At 36.3% G+C, this 22,750-nt stretch overlaps 1 protein-coding gene across 2 annotated transcripts in view; it reads left to right on the plus strand.

Annotated features, from left to right (window-relative positions):
• The window catches only part of LOC108696071 (cGMP-dependent protein kinase 1), a 430,860-nt gene extending 409,630 nt beyond the window's left edge, over positions 1 to 21,230 (plus strand). For both annotated transcript variants that reach the window (XM_018225072.2, XM_018225071.2), the window contains exons 11-18: positions 3 to 142; positions 337 to 426; positions 6,613 to 6,754; positions 11,120 to 11,283; positions 12,659 to 12,781; positions 14,487 to 14,549; positions 17,800 to 17,866; positions 19,393 to 21,230. In XM_018225072.2, coding sequence (XP_018080561.1) covers positions 3 to 142; positions 337 to 426; positions 6,613 to 6,754; positions 11,120 to 11,283; positions 12,659 to 12,781; positions 14,487 to 14,549; positions 17,800 to 17,866; positions 19,393 to 19,491 — 888 coding nt within the window. In that variant the 3' untranslated portion in view covers positions 19,492 to 21,230. The remainder of the gene's footprint in view (positions 1 to 2; positions 143 to 336; positions 427 to 6,612; positions 6,755 to 11,119; positions 11,284 to 12,658; positions 12,782 to 14,486; positions 14,550 to 17,799; positions 17,867 to 19,392) is intronic.
• The last annotated feature ends 1,520 nt before the right edge of the window (positions 21,231 to 22,750 follow it).

Consider the following 22,750-nt stretch of genomic DNA (forward strand, 5'->3'; position numbering starts at 1 on the left):
AGGTCCAGTTGAAAAGTGATGAGTGCAAAACATTTGCAATGAAAATCCTGAAGAAGAGGCACATAGTGGACACAAGGCAGCAGGAGCACATTCGATCAGAAAAACAGATCATGCAAAGCGCACACTCAGACTTCATTGTTAGGTAAGTTCATTGTAGCACTGAAGCTAGTTAAAACTGGACTCGTTTAAGGGCAAGACAGAGTGGGTATTTGTCCTGGAACCCAGTCTTAGACACGGTCAGACGATCCCCTTAATTATGTGATAATCTTGTAGTTCAACCACAGTTTAACTCCAGAAATGTATGTTCATCATATATCTCTTTGTCTCAAATACTAGGTTATACAGGACATTTAAAGACAGCAAGTATCTATATATGTTAATGGAAGCTTGCCTTGGCGGAGAACTATGGACGATTCTCAGGGATAGGTAGGTTAATTCTCTTACTTTTTCTGTGTATAATGCAAATGGAATTCATGTTACCTCTGTATGTTAATGAGGATCCCCAACTGTCATGTGCATGGGATCATACGTCTATCTGGATTGGGATGGGGTGACACCTCTCTTACAAACATACTTAGATATACTACACAAAAATATGAGGACTCCTGCCTGTCCAACATCTCATTCTCAAAACAAGGGGGTCAATATGAAGTTGCTACTCCCTTTCCTGCTTTAACAGCATCTTACTCTTCTGAGAAAGATGTTGAAACAGGGTTGGTGTCATTTGCTTTCAGCCATATTCAGCACACTGGGAACTGATATTGGACATCAGGACTGTCTCAGAGTTGTTATTCAGGTTCAACCCACAGGTGCTAAGTTGGGTTGAGGCCAGGGCTCTGTGCAGTTCAGTCAAGTTCTTCCATTCTTTATAAACCTTAAAATATTAATGCAATAGTGTGTTAAAATGGGAAAGGTCCTTCTCCAAATAGTTGCCACTTAGTGGGGTCAGATAGACAATTCCTCTACTTAGAAGGTGTGTCCACGTACTTTGGCCATGTGATGCATAAGGAGCTACTTGGCAAGGCTCTTCACACATAACCATCGTTTTATTAGAATGTATGGTGTAACTGAAGGCACAGAGTGACTACATGCAGTCAGAACATGATATCATGCTCAGTGCCATCTGAACTGAGAATAAGTTCCATATGTTGTTTGTTATGTCTACATAGTCTCAAATGGTGTAACTTACTAATGATTTAAGGATTTGACTGTCAACGCTAAATTGATGGAAGACATTGGCCTTTTGTCAGTAGCTGTCAACCCACAAAGGGTACAGATGTCTCATTTGTGCTTCATTTGATATAATTCTTGTTCACGATAACTTAGATATATAGTCCTGAATTGGCTGCCATTGGAGCATCTTCCCTATTGTCCAATTTGCTCTTTGATCACCTTATTAAAAAAGGCAACGCTAGACCATACAGGGAAACACTGTAATATTTTGCTGTATTATTTCCAATCCCTGCATCTGGTGAGTTAGTTTGGTAATGGATAATAACATGTAGCTTTGAATAATTTAGCGAATGCTCCACAGCCGGGCTCACTTCAAAGAAAATGTGACTGCTGCTCGATTCCATTCATCTAAATGCCTAATCTAATTAGTTAAACTAACATCAGTGTTTTCCTCAGTTAACATGATAAAGTGATTGTAACAAAACCACTCATAGTATGTACGCTCATTAGGAGGCGCATTCGATTTCATCTTTTATTTCCTTATGTCTCCTAACAATCCTCTCTGACTTCTTTGTTAGAGGGAAATGACAGCTAATGTAATAATTGGAAGAGTATTTAGTAACACATACAGTTTTGTCTCTAGAGTTTAATGCAGAAATTTACTTAGAAATAGTGGAAAGTTCTAAGATTTGATCCAACATTTACAGGTATTTCCATGATTATGGGGCAAATTTATCAAAAAAAATTCTGTTGCATTGCCAGGAAATTGTCCTGTATTTAGAATTATTTCCTAATATTTTCTATGGTGGAATGAACAGGACATTCCCAGAGGGACAAATAACCCTAAGGTAGAATTGTTTTTCCTGGTAGCTTTTTCAAATTTTCATGATTTCACAAGGCGTTTCCTGAAATTCTGAAAACTAACCAGACATTGTGAAATGTCTCTGAACGTTTCTCCATAAATTAAAAAAAAAATTACTGATTTATTACAGCATTTCCTCATTTATTTTTCCAGAAAATGTTCACTAGCATTGACCAGTTGAAAACCATTTTATGGTATGAGCCACCAACTTCAAATTCTGTTTAGATACAATCAGACAACCAATGTGAAGAGTTTTGAAAAGTTTTCTACATAAGTAGAAAACATCACAATTTAACAAATAGGAAAGTCTTGCAACTAGCAGAATTTTCTTCATGTCTTTTCACCCAGGAAAAAAATACTAAGAAATAAAGTTAAATGCGGGTATTGTCAAATTAATGAAAACTAAAGTGTGCGCTGGAGTTAAAATGCAACATTTTAAAAATTTTCTTAGTTTTTCATGAATTTAGCAGTTTTATAAACTGTGATCATGAATTACATTAAGAGACAGACAGTAATCAAAATTTTCAGGTTAAAAAAAAAACTAGAATTTTTTGGGTTATTGTAACAAAACTTAAAATTTTCTAGATTTATTTATACCCTGAAGCTGGAAATAACTCAAAGACCAAAATGCTCCAGCTAAAACCTGCCAAGGTCATGTAGAAGTCAATGGCAGAGGTCCCTTGAACCATTTGAAGATGTTAATAGACTTAATGATGTTCAGGTTTTTTTGGTGGGTTTCGCTCGAAAACTCCATTAATTGAGCAATTTGAGATTTTTCCAGTGTAAAACTCAAATAATTTGAGTTTTCAGGGTTTTATCCCCGAATTTGCTGATTCGTGGCTTTTCTTTTCTAGTTTTTTCTTAAATTACAAACATTTGAATTGTGAGTTGATTTGAGGTATAAAAAACCTCACAAACCTCTAAAATTTGACCTTTGATAACCCCCGAAGTTGTGTCAGTGGATATATGTCAGCTAACGGCTAACTGTTAGACATTCAACATCTCAGCTGTATTATTAACATTAAGGGGCCAATTCACTAAGGGTCAAATATCGAGGGTTAATTAACCCTCGATATTCGACTGGGAATTAAAATCCTTCGTCTTCGAATATCGAAGTCGAAGGATTTAGCGCAGATAGTACGATCGAACAATCGAAGGATTATTCCTTCGATCGAACGATAAAATCCTTCGAATCGAACGATTCAAAGGATTTTAATCCAACGATCGAAGGAATATCCTTTGATCAAAAAAACTTAGGAAAGCCTATGGGGTCCTTCCCCATAGGCTAACATTGAGTTCGGTAGGTTTTAGGTGGCGAACTAGGGGGTCAAAGTTTTTTTTAAAGAGACAGTACTTCGACTATCGAATGGTCGAATAGTCGAACGATTTTTACTTCGATTCGTAGTCGTAGTCGAAGGTCGAAGTAGCCCATTCTATGGTCGAAGTAGCCCAAAAAACACTTAGAAATTCGAAGTTTTTTTACTTCGAATCCTTCACTCGAAGTTAGTGAATCAGCCCCTAAATTCCTGTTAATAGTTCTCCAATATACTCTTCAAGGGTCATCTATGACGGCAAGTATGGTTGCAGGGCTGCTAAATTGCCCCCATTCCGTTGTGAGAAATATGCCATTCATTAAAAGGTATTTCTTGCACTCCTTTATAGTTACACTCCCCCTGATTTATGTACCAAATTAAGCTTAAATGAGTCTATTAACATGGAAGGACCCAAGATCTGCCACCACCTCCAAAGGAGATGGTAGATTCAGTAATCTTCCATCTAAAGAATTGTCTACACACATAATTTTGATGGCGGGAGTCAGAGTTGACGCTAATGAATTGCAAATGCATCAACTTCAGTTGCTTCAGGTTCAACTCTGTCTGGCAACTGCAATGATGGAAATTTGGGAAAAAAATTGCATTATGAGTTAAAAAAAACAGTGTCCAAAATTGTAGATGCACTTGCGGCTGTAAATAACCCCTTTTGTCCCAATGTTTGTATTTGGTCCTTTAACATTTTCTTCTAGATGGTCATATAGTTTTTACATATTTTATTCTTCTCTGCATTCTGTTCTCCCCACCCCTTCCCTGCCCCAAAACTGACTTTCCTTTGGCAACAGCAAACCAACACCAGGAGTAACTCAGACCGTGCTTAAGTATGAACATAATCCTGCTATGTTTCCTATGGTTGTGTCCTACCACCAGTATGTACACAGGCTAATCTTAGCTCAGAGCTGTTTGCTACTTAAGGGGGCAATATAGATCAGTGTTCAACATGAGCTACATTTTTCTTAATTTGTTATTGAACATTACACGCACACCATGGAAACATTCATGCCCGTACATGCAGAAAAATGAGATGGCTATAAATGAGGATCCTATTTATTACAACTCAAGACTGCATTTTTTCTGCATTTTTAAAGAATTCTGGTGAAAATATCTCAAATGGTTTTGAAGTCAAGTTTCCCGAAAAAAACATCTGAAATTAGAATGAAACAATTTGGCAGCAAAAACATGGGGAGCTTCTATATAATTGTATTTGGTAAGGGTGTGTATTTTTGGCATTCAGTTTATTTAATTTTTAGACATTTTTAAACAGTAAAAAAAGTATGGAAACCACGATTTTTATAGCAATTTAATATTTTTGAGTTTTTTCATTCAAGTTTTTTCATAAATATGGTAGCAATCAAGAATCGAGTTTAATCACAATATTTTTTGCAATCAAATATAGCAAAAATACTAAGCAATAGATTTATAAACTTTTTTTACGGCAATTATTTTGTTAGGGGCAAAAATGACAAATTTTAATTTGAGTTTCCAAAACTTGATTGTAGAAGTCAGTTAGCTTTGTGTTTGCCAAATTCAAGCAATTTCTTTTGTCAATTTTCAATTGATTGCATTTTTTTAGATCAATTTGAAAATGATGGGTAGAATATGATTTCCCTGCATTTTTCACTTTTTGAAACATTTTGTAATATTCATGTTCTTTAAGAAATAAGTGTGCAGATTTTTCAAGCTTTTTTTTTTAATTAGGAAGAAAACTCAAAAATACAAATGTTAGATTTTTTTTCTATTTTGGGGGCTCATGTTGAACATAACTATATTGCATTTTAATTATAAGGTAAACCAGTGGATAAATCAAATTTTGTAATTGATTTTATTGATATTGAGTTATTCCACATATCAATGGCTCACTAACTGTTGTACATACTTGTTGTGGTTAACCCATGAACAATTAACAAAAATGTTTCCATTTTGCTTGAAAACTCATTTGTGACAATTTCAGTTCTATTTTCAGTGTTAATCGTGTTGAAAACAAAAACATTGCTTGGTTTGTGTGACTTGATTAATTTGATCATTGAGTTTTTGGGGATTCTGATTTCATCTCCCCCCAAATCATTTACTTTTCCTTTCAGTTTCATAGGTCAACATAAAGAATTTAAACTCCGTCATAATATATAAAGAAATTATTTACCAGTATTAAATCTAAGGCAAATCTAAGGGGACATTAGACACAATTTATAAATATGGGTTAGATAATAGAAAAAATATTTCGGCCTATTTTTTTGTGTTTAGAAAACATAATTTTTTTAATGTTTTTTTGGGGGGAATTATGGTTTGTTTATTATGGACAACAGTGTCATATATTAATGACCACCAATGGTGGTGTTGCTATAAGGTTGAACAACCGAGTCTGTATACTACTCGCAATCATGGATACACAATTAGGGAGTTATTTACTAAACTCTGAATGCCAAAAAACTGAATTTTTTTTTTTTGTATAAAATCTGAATTTTTGGTGGAAAAAAACCCACAAATTTTTTCGTGATTTATTATACCCCTAGAATTGAAAAAGTCTGAATTTGAAAATCCGGCATCTAAGACCTGCCGAGGTTGCATATAAGTCAATGGGAGAAGTTCCAAAGATTTTTTGATCTGTGCTTGGTTTTGTGCAGTAATCTGACAATTTTGGGTTTATTTGGGCAAAAATCAGTTTTTTCAGATTTTCCGGTAGAAAATCAGAAAAAAATTGTACGGTTCGTATTTTTCATGATTTTTTCTGTTTTTTTTCCTGTAAGCAAAATTTTCGGGAAAGTGTATTAATAAATAAGGCAAAAAAAACCTGTGCGGATTTGGTCTGAGTTTTTTTTTTTCCATAAAATGTTTAGATAAATTCGGACTTTGATAAATAACTCCCTAATTTACCAATTTGCCTGAACAGAGGAGGAATATTCTTGGGCACATAGCTATATAAAAATTGTCTAAATAATAAATAGAAATCAAACGTATTATTAAAATTATATAAAGAAGATCATTGTTTATTTAAAAGAAATCGAACACACTCATTTCTATTTCTCATTCTTGTCATCATTATTACACTATGTTATAACCTTAGGCAACAAACAAACTGCTCTAAGGTCATTCAACTATATTTCAGTTGAATGGAGACCCATTTTATTAGTATTGTCTCTGTGGTTTCACTGTATAAATATTCTCTTTGTCTGTTACAAGACACAACCTTTCATTTCATTGAGCATCTTTTCCCATAGAAGGATGTTAATTTAATTGTGTTTGTTGCAGAGGTTCTTTTGATGATTCTACAACAAGGTTTTACACAGCTTGTGTAGTGGAAGCGTTTGCTTATCTGCATTCCAAAGGGATTATCTATAGAGACCTCAAGCCAGAAAATCTCATCCTGGACCATCGAGGTTATGCAAAGCTGGTGAGGGAACAGAATTTATTCTTGTCTTTGTTTTAATGTGCACCACTCAGTATTAAATGCCTGGTAACTAGGTATGCACCGAATCCACAATTTTGGATTCGGCCGAACCCCCCCGAATCCTTTGCTAAAGATTCGGCCGAATACCGAACCAGGGAAGAGGAAACCATTTTTTTACTTCCTTGTTTTCTGACAAAAAGTCACGCAATTTCCCTCCCCGCCTCTAATTTACATATGCAAATTAGGATTCAGATTTGGTTCGGCTGGGCAGAAGGATTTGGCCGAATCCGAATCCTGCTGAAAAAGGCCGAATCCTGACCGAATCCCAAACTGAATCCTGGATTCCGTGCATCCCTACTGGTAACATTCATATTTATTCCCTTGTCTAATGGTAAAATTAACAGCGATAGTTATTATATTTCTTGTAGCTGTTGTTTTCAAACTTTTAAGGTTTTTAATACTCGATTCAACATTTTTTAACCTTTGCAATTTAAAATGTTATTGAATTTTTCCAGCATTATAGGCATGCAATTTATAGTGACAAACACACAATATATAATGCCAGTTAGAATCAAGTAAACATGGCTAAACATTTTTAACAACAAAAGTCAAACTTGTTTTGACTTTTAAAGCTAAAATTCATAGTTTAAAATTTAGGTCCAAATTCCCTTCAGTGAGAAAAATTTGTTTATTCGGCAGAAGTGAATTTGCGACAAATTTCCACTTTTCACCGCCAGCGAATAAATTTGTGGCAAAAATTCGAAACATGAAAGCGACAATTCTGACACTGGCGACAATTCCAGGCACCCATTGACTTTAACGGGCGTCAGAATCGTCGCTGGCATTTAAAATATTTGTACGCCGGCGTCAAAATTAGAGTTTCGCAAATTTCGTGGGAAATTCTATAATTTTTTGGCGAAACGGGAGAGATTCGCCCATCACTATTTATCACATGAAAAGTCTGGGACAAGATTCAATTTCAATTCAGAACAAAGACTTATCTGACTGTTTATCAACTTTCGAAGTCTATAGGAAGAACCTGGAACTGAATTTGGAACTGATTTTTTTCCCCTCAAATTGAATCTCGTCCATGACTTTTCACATGATAAACCTTGAGATAACTTTTTCTCACTGAATTGTATTGGGCCCTTAGTCTCATAATTCTGACTTTACAAAGTTGAAATTTTGACTTTTAAATAAAAAAATCTGACTTTTTAAAAAATGTTAATTCTTTTTTCATTTGTAATTCTTAAAATTCTGTCTTCAAAAATTCTGTGAATAATCTAACTTCTTCTAGATTCAAAGTATATATTTTGGGGTATTTACTAAAACTTACTCTAACTCTAATAAAAAAAAATTGACCAAACTCCCAAACCCAAATCCCTCTAATTTACCAATAATTCTTCTCAGTGAAAAAATGTTCCAGCAAAATCTTGCATTAATTTGAATCATGCAACTTTTTTGAATTGACGCTCTGAAAACTAGACTTTATCAGATTATCGAACAAAAGACAGTGCAAACAGCCTGAAACTATCGAGAATTGTTTCAATTGTTAAAGGGTCTAGCAAAAAGAATCCCAAAGCACACAGGGTCAATGCAAGCAAGCTGCCTTGCGTGTTTATTGTCAAATGCAACGTTTCGGGGTCACGCCTCTTTCTCAAGCAATTGTTAAAGGGACCATCTGCCTTATCCTTCTACATGAACTCGACAGGTTTTAGATGGAGTATTTTTGGTTTCAAATTTTTAACAGCTTTGGGGGTTAATAAATCTCTAAAAATTTTAGTTTTTTCCCCCTCTAAATTCAAGTTTCCCCCTTTAAAAATTCGACCAGAGAAAGATCTAACCTTCATAAATAGGTTCCTTTGTGTAAAAATTCACAGAACTTCAAAAATGTTTTTGCTGACCCCAGTGGCCTCCAGTAGCTTCTTCTTTGTCAGAGTCTGCCCTATTTCCTTATTCTGATATCACGTAGTACATTTTGGCTGAAAATGACCTCCTGTATCCCTTACTTACTTAGATGGGAAATGCCTTAATCTTCTAATTCAGTCATATTGCAGCCCAAAAATGATTTTGTGAGCTAAAATCCCACCATACTCCAATACTTACCATGGAACAATACCATTGTAGTGGATTAAAACTAGTGATGCACCGAATGCAGGATTCGGCCAGGATTTTTCAGCAGGATTCTGATTCGGTGAATGCTTCTGCCTGGCCGAACTGAATCCAAATCCTAATTTGCATACGCAAATTAAGGATGGGAGGAAAAGCGCGTAACTTTTTGTCACAAAACAAGGAAGTAAAAAATGTTTTCCCCTTCCCACCCCTAATTTGCATACTGGTTCGGTATTCAGATAAATCTTTATCAAAGGATTCAGGGGTTTGGCCGAATCCAAAATGTGGATGTGCATCCTATTTTATATCATCAACAGTTCCAGTACCAAGAAAAAGTTGTGGCAAAGAATTGGTGAGATTTCAGAGATTTCTCTGCATAGCGATTGTTTGGAATCATTCTAACAAAATTCTACTGAGTTTCTACAGTTCAGTTAGTCATTAGCTAAGTGAGTTGATGGATGACCTGTTTCATTATAGAAATGATATCTTCTCTATATTCCATCCTTTTCTGCAAGTCTCTCTTAATGAGAGCCCTACAGCCATGGAAATTATAACAATTGTGTCAGTGTGTGCTTGTGCGGCAATGGGAGACAACCATAACATTATCTCTGCCTCCTCATCACTGAGATTGAAGGCTCATTAGCAATGAATTCAGCTTTAAAAAGAGAGTAGTTTTAAAATTAGATTCAGCGTGAAGCTGACACTCGTCTTCTTCTTACAGGAGCAAAGCCATGGGTCTGTCTGACCTGTATCTCAATCAACAGCCAAAGCACAGATATCTTTTTTGATTCAAGTTTTATCCATCCAATGGTAAAGGGGTTATTTACTGAAACTTTTGTTTCTCATATCTTACCAGAAACAAACGCGACCTAATTCCCATCCACAAATTTGGCTAATTTACTAATAATTAAACTAAAAATAAAATAGATAAAAAAATCAAAAAGTACGATTTTTTATGAATACCTCAATTTTTTCAAGTTTATAGGCTTAAAAACCTTGAATTTATCAAGTTTTGAAGCGAAAACCAGCATCAAACATCCGAAAATCATGAAGACAAAAAATATCTTCAAATGGTTAAAGACGCCTCTGCCACTGACTTTTACATGAATTTGACAGGTTTTAGCTGGAGTATTTTTGGATTCTGTTTTTTGCAGCTTTGGGGCATAATACATCTCTAAAAATTCTAGTTATTTTAGTGGAAAAAAAAAATCACATTTTTAGAGAAAACAAAACTCCACCTTTAATAAAAAGATTTATAATAATTGCAGTATATACACATTTTTACATGGAGAACAATATTCAATTAGTGATGGGCGAATTTATTCGGCAGGCACGAATTTGCTGTGAATTCCAGCGATTCGCCAGCGGCTAATAAATTCACGAAACCCCCGGGAAATTCGTGAATTTTTGGTGAAAGACCCTAAATTCGCCCATCACTGCATACAATGGAACTAAAATCAAAATCTGGTAGCTATAGCACATAGACATCTGGGCTTATGCAGGGGCGCGCCGCCAATGAGGCGAGTTGAGAAACTCGCCTCAGGCGGCAACACCTGAGAGGTATCCAGGGGCGGCAAAAAGATGCTCCTGGTACCTTTAAGAGCCGAATTTCTGATTTTTAAACTGGAAATTTGGCTTTACTATTGCGACAGAACGCAACTGCGCTCTTCGCAATAGTGTTCCTGCCGGCTAGGGGGGGCCGGCATTGAAGGAACCTCCTCAGGCGGTGCATTCATTTGAATCTGCGCTGGTCTTATGAATAGTAATGAGGGAAATTTTTCTCCAATTTTGGCTGTGAAAATGACGCCCATAGACTCTAATGGGTGAAAAAAATTGTCGCCGGTGAAACAAAAATTTTGTAGCCAATAGACTTCAATGCATTTCTGCAAATTTACGAAGTTTCATGAATTTTTGCTGAAGCAAAACGAGTCAGATTCGCCCATCGCTACTTCTATTACTGAATGATCACTGAGTTGCAGCAACAGATGAGCAGAAATAAATGTAATGTTTATAACTATGATGGATCTCTTTGAGCCTCAGATTTATCATACAGCAAAGAGTCAATACTTAGCATGATCAATACCATAAATATATTCTTGTTTGGCCCTCAACACCTAAAGATCTTAAAGGTGACTTTATGGACACTGTCTGTGTTGCTGATGTACCTGTGACTTTGGGAAGGATTTCTGCTCCAGGGTTGAGGATAAATCTCCCTCAATATTTCGATTCTTACTCTTTGATCTTCTTCCATTTTAGGTTGATTTTGGCTTTGCAAAGAAAATAGGATTTGGTAAGAAAACATGGACTTTTTGTGGAACCCCAGAATATGTAGCACCAGAGATCATCCTGAACAAGGGTCATGACATTTCAGCCGATTACTGGTCATTGGGAATCTTAATGTATGAGCTTCTGACTGGCAGGTATGAGCATTGAAACTGAACGTGGTGATATAAATAGAAGGAAGAGTCATTGACAATTTCTGCCTTTGTCACTTCGATTATCACATTGGCAGCAGAAATACTTGGCATTCAGCATTTGGAGCTGTTGTAGAGTGTTTGTTTGGGAATTATTGTTGACCTTGAAACAGTTTAAAGAATATTTTTGCTCATTATATTAGATTATTCCTAAGAATGGCCAACAAATCACATTTGTTTACATAACGCCTTACAACTTTCTAACAGAAAAATCTCATATGCCAATGTAATAGAATTTACTCCCTGCATCAACAACATGTTGCTTTACGTTATATAGGGAACTGTTTTTGAAATGTAATCTTTTCACCTGCGCTGAATAACATATTTTTAGGGATGCACCAAAATAAAGGGTGTAAGATAATAGGGGGTATTTTACAACTCGGAAGGCAAGATGAAAATCAAAAAATTTTTTTTGCATTTCTCTATGTTTTTGCATTTTATAGCCTGACTTCCAGCCCAGATGATTTGCTATAAAAGATTGGGCCAGTGGGCCTCGCCAAACCATACATACTGTGGGCACTCATGGGAACTCCCCTTACCCAGCATAAACATTATGAAAGAAGTGTCCAAAACAGACAGAAGTGAACGAGGGCTAAGAGGCCCAAAAGGGGCAGAGAGCAGTGTCAATGATCTCAAGTCAGACCTGTTAGGGCTGGGTAAGGTTTGGGTTACCCCCTGTTCCTATGAATAAGGCAGCACTGTGTTCATGGGGTCAGCTGCAATTTATCTAAGGTGGAAGGCAGGTTTTAAAAACATGGCTGATTGCACCCTTTCTTTGTACTAGGGATGGGCAAATTTTTTCGCCTAAATTTGCCATGGAAATGAAGCCCATAGACTTGCATGGCCGCGCGTCAAAAACTTTTTGACACCCATTGACTTTAATGGGCGTCAGCAACATTTCGATGACAGCGCGTTTTTGGTGAAACTGGTCAAATGCGCCCAAGCCTATTTGTACCCTACCTTCCAGGTCATAATTGACCCCTAATATTTTCATAATGTTTCGGGTATTGGACTAGGATTTTTCCTCATAGACAGTAAGTAGCTACACCAAGGTAGTGAATAAAATACATCCTTTAGCATTAACTTGAATTTTAGAAGCTTAGGACATGCATAAATTTTATGGCACATGGGATTAAGTAGTAGAGATTTTGAATCTCAGCATATTCTCTCTTCCTTGTGAAGTAACACATGCAGATCCCATGTGGTAATTAGAAGTAGCTTCTGGTGGTTCCTTGCATTCCATTGATTTTTCCATAGAAAACGACACCCAACAAAACACCTTGTTGTGACCTGACCCTAATTGTCTCCATTATTTTCACAGCCCGCCTTTCTCAGGTCCAGATCCTATGAAGACATACAATATCATATTGAGAGGTATCGACATGATTGAATTTCCAAAGAAGATTACCAAAAATGCTGCTAATTTAATAAAAAAACTATGCAGGTAGGACAATCGTTTACCTTCTGAAAATGTCTCTTGTCCTGCCCTGGTAGATATAGGGGCCAAATCACTAACTTCGAGTGAAGGATTCGAAGTAAAAAAACTTCGAATTTCGAAGTGTTTTTTGGGCTACTTCGACCATCGAATGGGCTACTTCGACCTTCGGCTTTGAATCGAAGGATTCAAACTAAAAATCGTTCGACTATTCGACCATTCGATAATCGAAGTACTGTCTCTTTAAAAAAATTTCGACCCCCTAGTTCGCCATCTAAAACCTACCGAACTCAATGTTAGCCTATGGGGAATGTCCCCATAGACTTTCCTAAGTTTTTTTGATCTAAGGATATTCCTTCGATCGTTGGATTAAAATCCTTCGAATCGAACGATTCGAAGGATTTAATCTTTCGATCGAAGGAATAATCCTTCGATCGTTCTATCTGCGCTAAATCCTTCGACTTCGAGATTCGAAGTCGAAGGATTTTAATTCCCAGTCGAATATCCCAGTCGGATTTTAATTCCCAGTCGAATATCGAGGGTTAATTAACCCTCGATATTCGACCCTTGGTGAATCGGCCCCATAGTGTTTGTCACGATCAACAGGCTATACTTAGGCTGGTTTCAGATAAAGAAAAATTTATATCAAAAAATTATATAAGTCCCAAAGCTTTCTTCAAGTAAAAAATATTAATTTATTGAAGTACATTTTAAAAGAATTATAGCTGGTACATACTACCCCCCATATCCCACCTTACGCGTTTCGCACCCTCCGGCGCTTAGTCATAGGTGTGTCAGACTTCAATAAATTAATATTTTTTACTTGAAGAAAGCTTTGGGACTTATATCATTTTTTGATATAAATTTTTCTATAGTTGATGGCCCTTTTGAACTGGGGCGAGTCCCGTGGGCTTGGTTTGATAATAATATGGACTCCCGACTTTGTATAGAATTGTGCTGGTTTCAGATAAGTTAACTTGATAAAATGGTAAGGGAAGTCAACTGATTGGGACATTTTGCAACTTGTGGAGTAGGCTTGCATGTGGGTAACTAAGAAGGAATGGCACATAGGTGTCTTAGCAGGAGCATTGCCACATGGAGTAGTTAGTTGCAGTAATCACTGGATGGCTAACCTTAGACTAAAGTTGGCTACACACATGGTGTGATTCTTGAGTGATATGGGAAATGAACCCAGGGAACAACATGATGGGTGTCATTTGGTAACTAAAGAACGGTAGCAGTTGGGTCCTTCCTGTTCTTACCAGTGGAGTTTATTTGTTGAAAGGACTGTATGGATAACTTTCTCCAATGCAATGTGGATCACTTGGGGATTCCCGCATGCATAGGATGGTAGTTGGGCATCTTGGGTGGCCATTTTGCACTGTTAGTCTATAGAAAGATTTTTAATTTCAAATACAAACCTTACAAAACACTTCTGTGCATAAAAATGACTCCACTGCTATTTGCACGGACGTGCTCTCATCTTAACATTAAGGCTAATGATGTATCACTGGCATTGTGCCTGGAATAATACTAAAATGAATGGGATTATCATTCGTAATGGCCGGAAGTGAAACACTTATTGCTAAAATAATAATCCTATTTAAAACTGTGTAATGGGGCAAAAATACTTTTTTTTTTTACTCTTAAAGTGCTTTTTAATTACTTAAATGTGAGCCGATGACAAACTATATACATATTCTCTTTGTACCAGGGACAATCCATCAGAAAGATTAGGAAACTTGAAAAATGGAGTGAAAGATATTCAAAAGCACAAGTAAGTATGGATGTATTTGCTATTATGATGTCACGTAAATAAAGCCACTGTCATTTAGGATTTTTTTTTAGATGAATTACCCCATACTATTAGGACTAAATGCATATTGCAACAGAGAAAATTGAAAAATGTGGTATTTCCCAAGTAAATGATCCCTATGTTCTTCTTGGTTATTTTTAGGGGCCCATTTGTTAAACCTAGATTTTTTTCTGGTCGAGGTTTTTAGGGGGAAAACTCAAATTTTTCATGGAAAATTAAAAACTAACATTTTTTGAGATTTATCATACCCCAAAGCTGCTAAATTCCGAAAATACTCCATCTCAAACCTGTTGAAGTCATGTAGAAGTCAATGGCAGATGTCCCTGAAGTTTTTTCTTGACATTGTGATGTGCGCTGAATAATCTGAAAAAGTCTGGGTTTTGGGCTGCAACTAGGAAAGATCATTTGATTTGGGTGACAATTCACACTATATGTATTGACTGATTTTTTTGTGCATTTTGTTTTTTTTTTAGAAAAATTATTGATAAATGGGTTCAAATCGTGGAGGGAGTTTGGTCAGATTTGTTGAGATTAATTCATGTTTTAATCAATGTGCACCTTATTGTTAAGTTTAACTTTTTCCCTGTTGACTTGAGTAAAGCATGGGTTTTCAGATGCTACTGCTACATCAACAGACTTTAACAGTCGGGGAATGATGGGAACTGCAGTCCAACAAAAGCTAGAGAGCCACAGGGCATTAAATGTTCACATCCAAACATCTGATTCATGAGTGACCCCAAGGAAACACATTAGAAATGTTATCTTAACCAAAATTAGCCATAAAATGATGTAAGTAGACAGCGGTTGGTGGGAAAATGAAACTTATCTTTGAAGCGTGTATATTCTGAATTTATTATAAAAAAATATCTCAAAATTTGGATGACCTTCAAAACTGAGTCACAGAAACAGAAATTGTTTTCCTAGAACAATGCGTTTTCTTTAGAAAAACTTTTAGAACTTGTTCCAGGCAATTAGTGGCTTACGCTGTTGGAGCTGATGTGGCTGGAAATCTTCTGTTCCGCTTGTGTTTTATTTGTTTCATTTCAACATTGTTATATTCTCTGCCGTTTGTTTTATGCTAATGCAACTGATGATCCCATTGTAAGAAAATAAATTTTTCTGATGTACATATTATATAGAATATACAAATCAACCACCAAAATCTCCATATATAAACATTACTTTAAAATACTAAATTGGTCCATTTTTTTCAAAGTATTTTAAAACTGGAGCAGAGTTGTGTAGTTGTCTTGATAAGATCTCTGTCCAGACGTATCTTTCAACTTCACATTTTCCAGAGGTCAATGAATACTGGGAAATGGGGAGAATTGTGGGTTGATATAGATGTGAGCTGTGCGGATCTGGTATTGGTAGTGTAGCCAAAATATCCAGAGTGAGTTTTAGGGTTAAATGGAAATTGTAGAAGTGATACTGGGTTTCCAGCCTAGAATTCCTTCTGTTTTAAAGCCAGTGTTTATAATATTCAGTGCTGGAAAAAAAATAATTAATTCATAAAAAAAAGTGATAAAATGAGTCAGCATTAAGGGGCCCATTTATTAAACCTCAAGTTTATGTGGTTGAGGTATTTAAGGTGAAAACTCAAATTTTCAGTGGAAATAAATACAACTCAAATTTTGTGAGATTTGACATACCCCAAAGGTGCAAAAAATCCAAATTCGAAAATACTCCATCTCAAACCTGTCGAGGTCACGTAGAAGTCAAAGCTATGGATTCTTGGGCTTAACATGCTCTGTCATATTTTAATGTTTTCTAATAAACGGATGTTTTAATTTTCCGGTGCTCCGTGATTTCAAGATTGGGCACGTAGAAGTCAATGGAAGATGTCCCTGAAGTTGTTTCTTGATCGTGATCTGCGCTGGATAATCCAATAAAGTCAGGGTTTTCATCCGATAATCTAATAAAGTCGAGTTTTCGGAGCATCAGTCGTCCAATGGCCATTTTTGTTGCAAGCATTTTTCTTTTATTTCCGCCTTTTTAGAGTAAAATTGATAAATTAGTTCAATTCTAGGAAGGGAGTTTGGTCGATTTTGTTTTCATAAAAAAATTAGATTAAAGTGGACCTGTCACCCAGACACAAAAATCTTTATAATAAAAGTCCTTATCATATTAAACATGAAATCCAAGTTCTATTTTTATTAAAGCTTTCACAGCTGTTGTAAGCTCATTTTAAAATCTCGTCTGTCAATCAAATATTGTCTGCCCCTCCTCTATGCCTTAAGCATAGAGGCGGGGGGAAAATTACTTTCACTTTCCATTCAGCACTTCCTAGATGTCACTGCTCTCCACACATTCCCCCAAATCTCTTAACCATTTAATTGTGTAACCAGGACATGAGGATGGACATCAGGTCCCCCATTCTGGTGCACAAACAAGATTCTGAGATGATACAAGACTTGTCTTAATAACAGTGTCCACAAAATGGCTCCTGCCTTCTTTTTATAATTATGAATTCCCAGACTGAAGGAAACAAGATTCAAATAATTTATACAGTGTAATTAAAGTTTATTTTGCTTGACTAATGTGATAAAATACGATTTTAAATATTTTTAGGGTTGCAGGTCCCCTTTAATGTGAGTTTTACTAAATAACGCCCTATTGGAAGATATTGGAAAAGTCTGAATTTTAATACACCTAAATCTTAATACAAATTATGGTCTGGTACATATTGGCAGCAGATTAGTGAAAATATCGAGAACAGATTATAGTTATAAACAGGGAGGCCAATTTTAACAAATTCAATGGTGAAAAGAAAATCAGTCTAGTTTTTGAATCAGAATTGGCTTTCCCTCAACCACTAGCATATTTATGAAAAAACATGAATCGGGAAAACTTGATTTCATTAATTTGTGAAAAAAACTTGAATGCTGAAAATACATCTCCCATTGATTTCAAAATTGTTTTAATTGTTAAATCTTGAAAATTTGATTTTGGATAAATACTTGAATTTTCATTTTTTTGATGAGCTTTAACCAAATTGCAGCAAAAAATTGAATTTGGTATTTAATAAATTTGCTACTTATACCTACATTTATCCCCCTTTTCTTCTATGCATCAATTCTCACTTTTTTATTGCCATGACTATGGGTCATCTTTTCTGCAGAAGTTCAGCGCGGTGTATTTTATTATTATAGCAATCATTTTGTAGAGATATTATCTATAAGAGTTTAACAAACACATTTCATTGTTTCAGATGGTTTGAAGGCTTTAATTGGGAAGGTTTAAGAAAAGGCACATTGACACCTCCTATTATACCAAGTGTAAGTAGTTTTCCCTTTGGATTAGCCCTTTGTATCAATTATTTTGCTCTAATCGTATATTTCCGATGAAAGAATTATGCACCCATTCCTACTAATCCAACAGGCATGTTACAGTATAGTGAATGTGTTTTGGTAAACAAACTAATTCATATCTCCCTCCTGAAAGCAATAATTAAAATTTTTAATATTCCTTTTTTATCTATGTGATTAAAAATATAACTACTGTATATTGTGGTATTCCGTGCTTACTAATTCTTCTCAGCCTCAGAGAGTCATCATTGGCCTTAAAGCACTGAACCATTCATTTTAGGTGATGTGAATTTAACATAAAATATATAGACATTAAAAAAAAACCCTTCTCGTTCTGCTATAGTCTTGCTTAACAGGGGTGGGCACGCCTAGGCAGTAGCCTGTCTGTACGCGTAGCATCTGGACCTTATTTACCTGCATTCTCCTGCCAAGCCATAGACTTGTTCATATCAGATTTTGACCTTAAAAGAGAACAAAAGCCTACTAACAACACCAGATCATCTCCACCCCCCAGCCACCTGATGAGCAGTAGTGGAGATGTTGAAGAGCAGGGCCCCAGTAGGTAGATGAGGTACATTATGGGCAGGAAGGTACATGAGGTACATGTCTAGCTCCCCCTCTGTTGTGTCCCGAGACATGTGCCTATTCTATCTACCCCTAGTTCTGGTCTACTCCAGAGGACTCCCTTCTGAACTGCCCCAATTGGGAATCTTGCAACTGCACCTATTTCTGTACTTGCCAATAAAAATTCCATGTAATGCAATGGGTTGGCTAGGTTCCATCTTATATTGTTTATGGTATAAGTTTTTGTTCTTCGTTAAAGAACTAGTGGTTCTACATAATTATTTTTTATTAAAACAGTAGTGTTATGAAAACTTTTTAATTGTGAAATCTGGAGCCATTATTAATTGAGTGTGCCAAAAAATGCATACATCAGTTGGACCACTGTGGGAAATGGTGGCAGTCAAAACACCACATCTGCTAGTCATGGCTTCCCTTAGAGCAGTGATCCTCAACCTGTGACTTGTGAGCAACAACCCATTGGATGTTGCTTCCAGTGGCCTCAAAGCAGGTGCTTATTTTTGAATTGAATTTTGAATCCCCAACTGTTTACACATTTGAATGTGGCTCACAGGTATTAATGGTTGGAGACCCAACCTAAGAGAATGATATTCATGGGAAATTGGCAGTGGCAGACCTGGTGGTGATCACAATTTAAAGATGCCTTGTTTTGGCATTTCTGAGCAGTGGTCAGGTCTTGCATAGACAAGAGCTTGTTCTAGAGGAAGGGGTGACAGACGAGCTCCTGCTACTTTCACCAAATAAAACAGTAATTAGTTTCATCTGATATGCATTACTATAAAACTATTAACCACATTTACAGACAACGATGGCAATGATGCTGGAAAAAAAAGAATTTGGCTGGAGATCCCCATTAAGCTGCTAGCTTCACCTTGAAGATAACTGAGAAAAAGTGTTCTTTTTTCATTTGCCAGGTTGCATCCCCAACAGACACGAGCAATTTTGACAGCTTTCCCGAGGACAATGAAGATCCACCTCCTGATGACAATTCAGGATGGGACACAGACTTCTAGTGCATTTTTCTTACCTGCTTCTGCCTTGCTGAAGACAGCTTTCCTGAGACACGGCTGCCAAGAAGAAGAAGAGAGCAAAAAAGAGAAGGAATCGGGGGGGGGGACGATCAGTGCTCGGGGGTCACCATGATGCCTTGATTGATGCTGCTCCAGTAATTACAGTGGCATTAGGACTTATTGCTGAAATGACAATAATGCTCTTTAACATGTTTTACGTTTGACCTTAATCCAAGAACTGACATGGTGGTCCTGAAGCAAATCCTCTTCAAAAGTAATAATAGTATGAAAAATAATGTTTTTTTATCACTTTTTCTGCTGGCCACATACACAAAGATAGAACCGTTCCAAAGTGATTGATCTCTTCTTTGACCTATTGAATTCCATGAACATTTTTGAGTTAGTGATGGGATACGGATGGCCAAAAATATAAACGTCAGTTAACTGGGTTAGAATATTTAGAATATCTTTTTTTTTTTTTTTCACTATGAAGTCCAGATCATTGGTTTTGAGATTAGAACCATAGTAATCCAGATGATCAATTATTAAGTGTAGGTTTTGTCCATGGATCATATTGTGTGTGCGTGTGTGTGTGTGTACGGAAATCCAGCTAATTGTTTTTTTTCTTTTGCTACCTTGTGATATATCCACTAAGAAGAGTATTTTGAGTGTGCGAAATTAATCGAACCATAAAAGGTCAGGTGATCACTGTCTCTAATCTGATTCCTCTATGTTACATGGGATGAAAATATGAAAATCCAACTGGTCACTTTCTATGGTCTGCTTCTCATGTGGTCTACTAACTGATTAGATCGTTCTATGCTTCCCTTGTGATCTACACGTTGTTCAGATCATTGTATGTGTATGTTGAGTGGGATGAACCAATGGAATCCATTTGATCACTCGTCTGATCTGCTTCCATTGTGGTCTACTATCGAATCAGCCTGTTTGTCTGTTTGTGAAGTGGGTTGAACCAATAGAATCCAAATAATTCTTAATAATTCTTCATATAATTCTTAATTTTGAATTGAGTTCCCCGTTTATGGTTCTACATTGACTTCCATTGTGGTTGATCTCTTCGGTGCATGTATAAGTAAGAAATTATTCCAGATCGCTGAAAATCATGGAAAATTTCCTGACCCTTTGTGTAGATGCAGGGGGTGGTTCATTAAACTTCAAAAAAAAACAAACTGCCCTATCTTGAACGGCCAAATCGTTGGGTGTGTGGCCAGCTTAAGCATCTGAACAAAAAAAGTGTGAGATTAAAACTGTATATAATACAAAGATAGTGTTATCTTAAGGATGGTTTATAATTTATTTCAATACTGTAGATCAAGGTACATTTGATAATCTGTAGAGAGTAGCAAACTGGGACTATAACTGCGGGTCAGAGAATAAACAGGAGGATATTTATCAAGGCTTTAGCCCAGTTTCCCAGCATAAAAAAAAGACAAAAAATATATAGTTTGGATATTTACTCTATTATTTTCAATTTGAAATCATCTGATTAAGGTTGACAAAGCATCAAATGCTTCATTCTAATCCCAAGTATAAAGCAAAGGACTTTCATTGACTCTTCTCCATTTTAAGGACCACATAACCATTCAATCATTGTGCTCACGTCAATCCAGTTCTACATTCTGTTTTTTTTTTCATTTGTTTTCATTATAGAACTGAATGTTAAGCTTTTCATTTGTCAGATTTGTTTTTTTAATTCTATTAATAAAAGCACAACTGCTGCATATGCTGTCGACATTCATCTTGGGGGGGGGTATGGATTCATTCATTGTCATACTCTTGAAGCACTGAGTCATTCTTTCATGGTCTTGGTCAATCTTTCATCCACTTGGCATTTCTTTCATACACTTGCTCTTTCTATTAAATATGGAAATGCATCATAAAGCTTCATCTATGTTCGTCTTTATGTTCTATGTAGGGAACATAAAGGATGTTTTCAGGTTTACGCCTTTTGTAAGAATTTTAATGCATTGTATTGCCACCAGAGTTTTCTGGTCTTAAACAAAATTTAAAGACTACCTGTGACCTAATGATGCATTGTCCAATGTAGAAAATTTCCACAGCTCCTGTCTCTTCCTATGATATGTCCTGCCTGCTGGTGAAGAGCCCCCTAGACATCCTAATGATGCATTGACCATCTTACTTTATAAGGCAGTCAGGTTGGACCTCAGCATGAGTTAAAGACTTCCTGTTGCCATCAGAAATAATTAAAGACATCCTGCCTGGCACTTAAGGGAGCTGCAACTACCAGTTGAAGTCTGAAGGGTTCTATGCTTTCTGGGAATCATTGAACAAAATTTGTTCCATTTCCATTTGTTCCATTTCAAAATTGTCTTATGTGCAGTTCAATGTAGAGGAACGGAGCACCACAGAGCCAGAATAATATGTTAAAAAAGAGAGATGCTGCTGTAATTTTTAATTTATTTATAATAAATTTTAAATTTTTAAACTTATTATTTTGGCTCTGCGGTGCTCCGTTCCTCTACATTGATTTTGCCCTGGATTGCCGTTTGGGATAGCAGTCTGGATGTTGCAGCACGCAAAAGCTTGGCTGTGTACCAGTAAGTGCTCCCACTATCACTTTGTTGCTGGACTGCTTATGTGAAGTTCAAAGCACTCTTTGGCTCAGAGGCCAAATTTGATGGAAGGGTGGACGTGCAACCAGTTTTATAACTGCAGCCTTAGTCAAGCACCCCATTGTTTATGTTGCCATTCCATACCATTCTATACCAATCAATTTACTTTTTTGTTCTTTGTTTTTTTCCAGCCCTTTCATCTATTTTGGGTATTTTCTTAAATCAATGCCTTATATTTCAGCACTAGTTTAAACAAAAGCATGTCTTCCCTATAATGATTCCTAGGGTAGTGTTAAGACTTGAGAGAAATGAATTAATCAGTCTTGGGAGAAATTAATTCCAGCGTTGAAAACTAGCCCCTATGGGGCAGATACATCTCAAAAATTTAAGCTGGTTTACTGTTTACTTAGTGGAACAATAGCAGTTTAAAATACTATTGCTATGGTAACAATGGCTAACTATATTGTAGAGCCGTCATCATCATCATACTTTAGCCACATTAAGTAACAATAAATATAGTTCTACCCCAGAGAAATGCAAAAGACAGGTCATGTCGATGGACTTTTAACAAGCATACAGTAGTTTGAATGTTGGACCAATTAAATAGGAGCTGGTAAAAATCTGTGAACCTTCAAAGTGCCGTTGGCTGCTGAGATCTTCTGCCTAGC

This window comes from Xenopus laevis, chromosome 7L, assembly GCF_017654675.1.
Source record: "Xenopus laevis strain J_2021 chromosome 7L, Xenopus_laevis_v10.1, whole genome shotgun sequence".
In the NCBI taxonomy this organism is placed as follows: Eukaryota; Metazoa; Chordata; class Amphibia; order Anura; family Pipidae; genus Xenopus; species Xenopus laevis.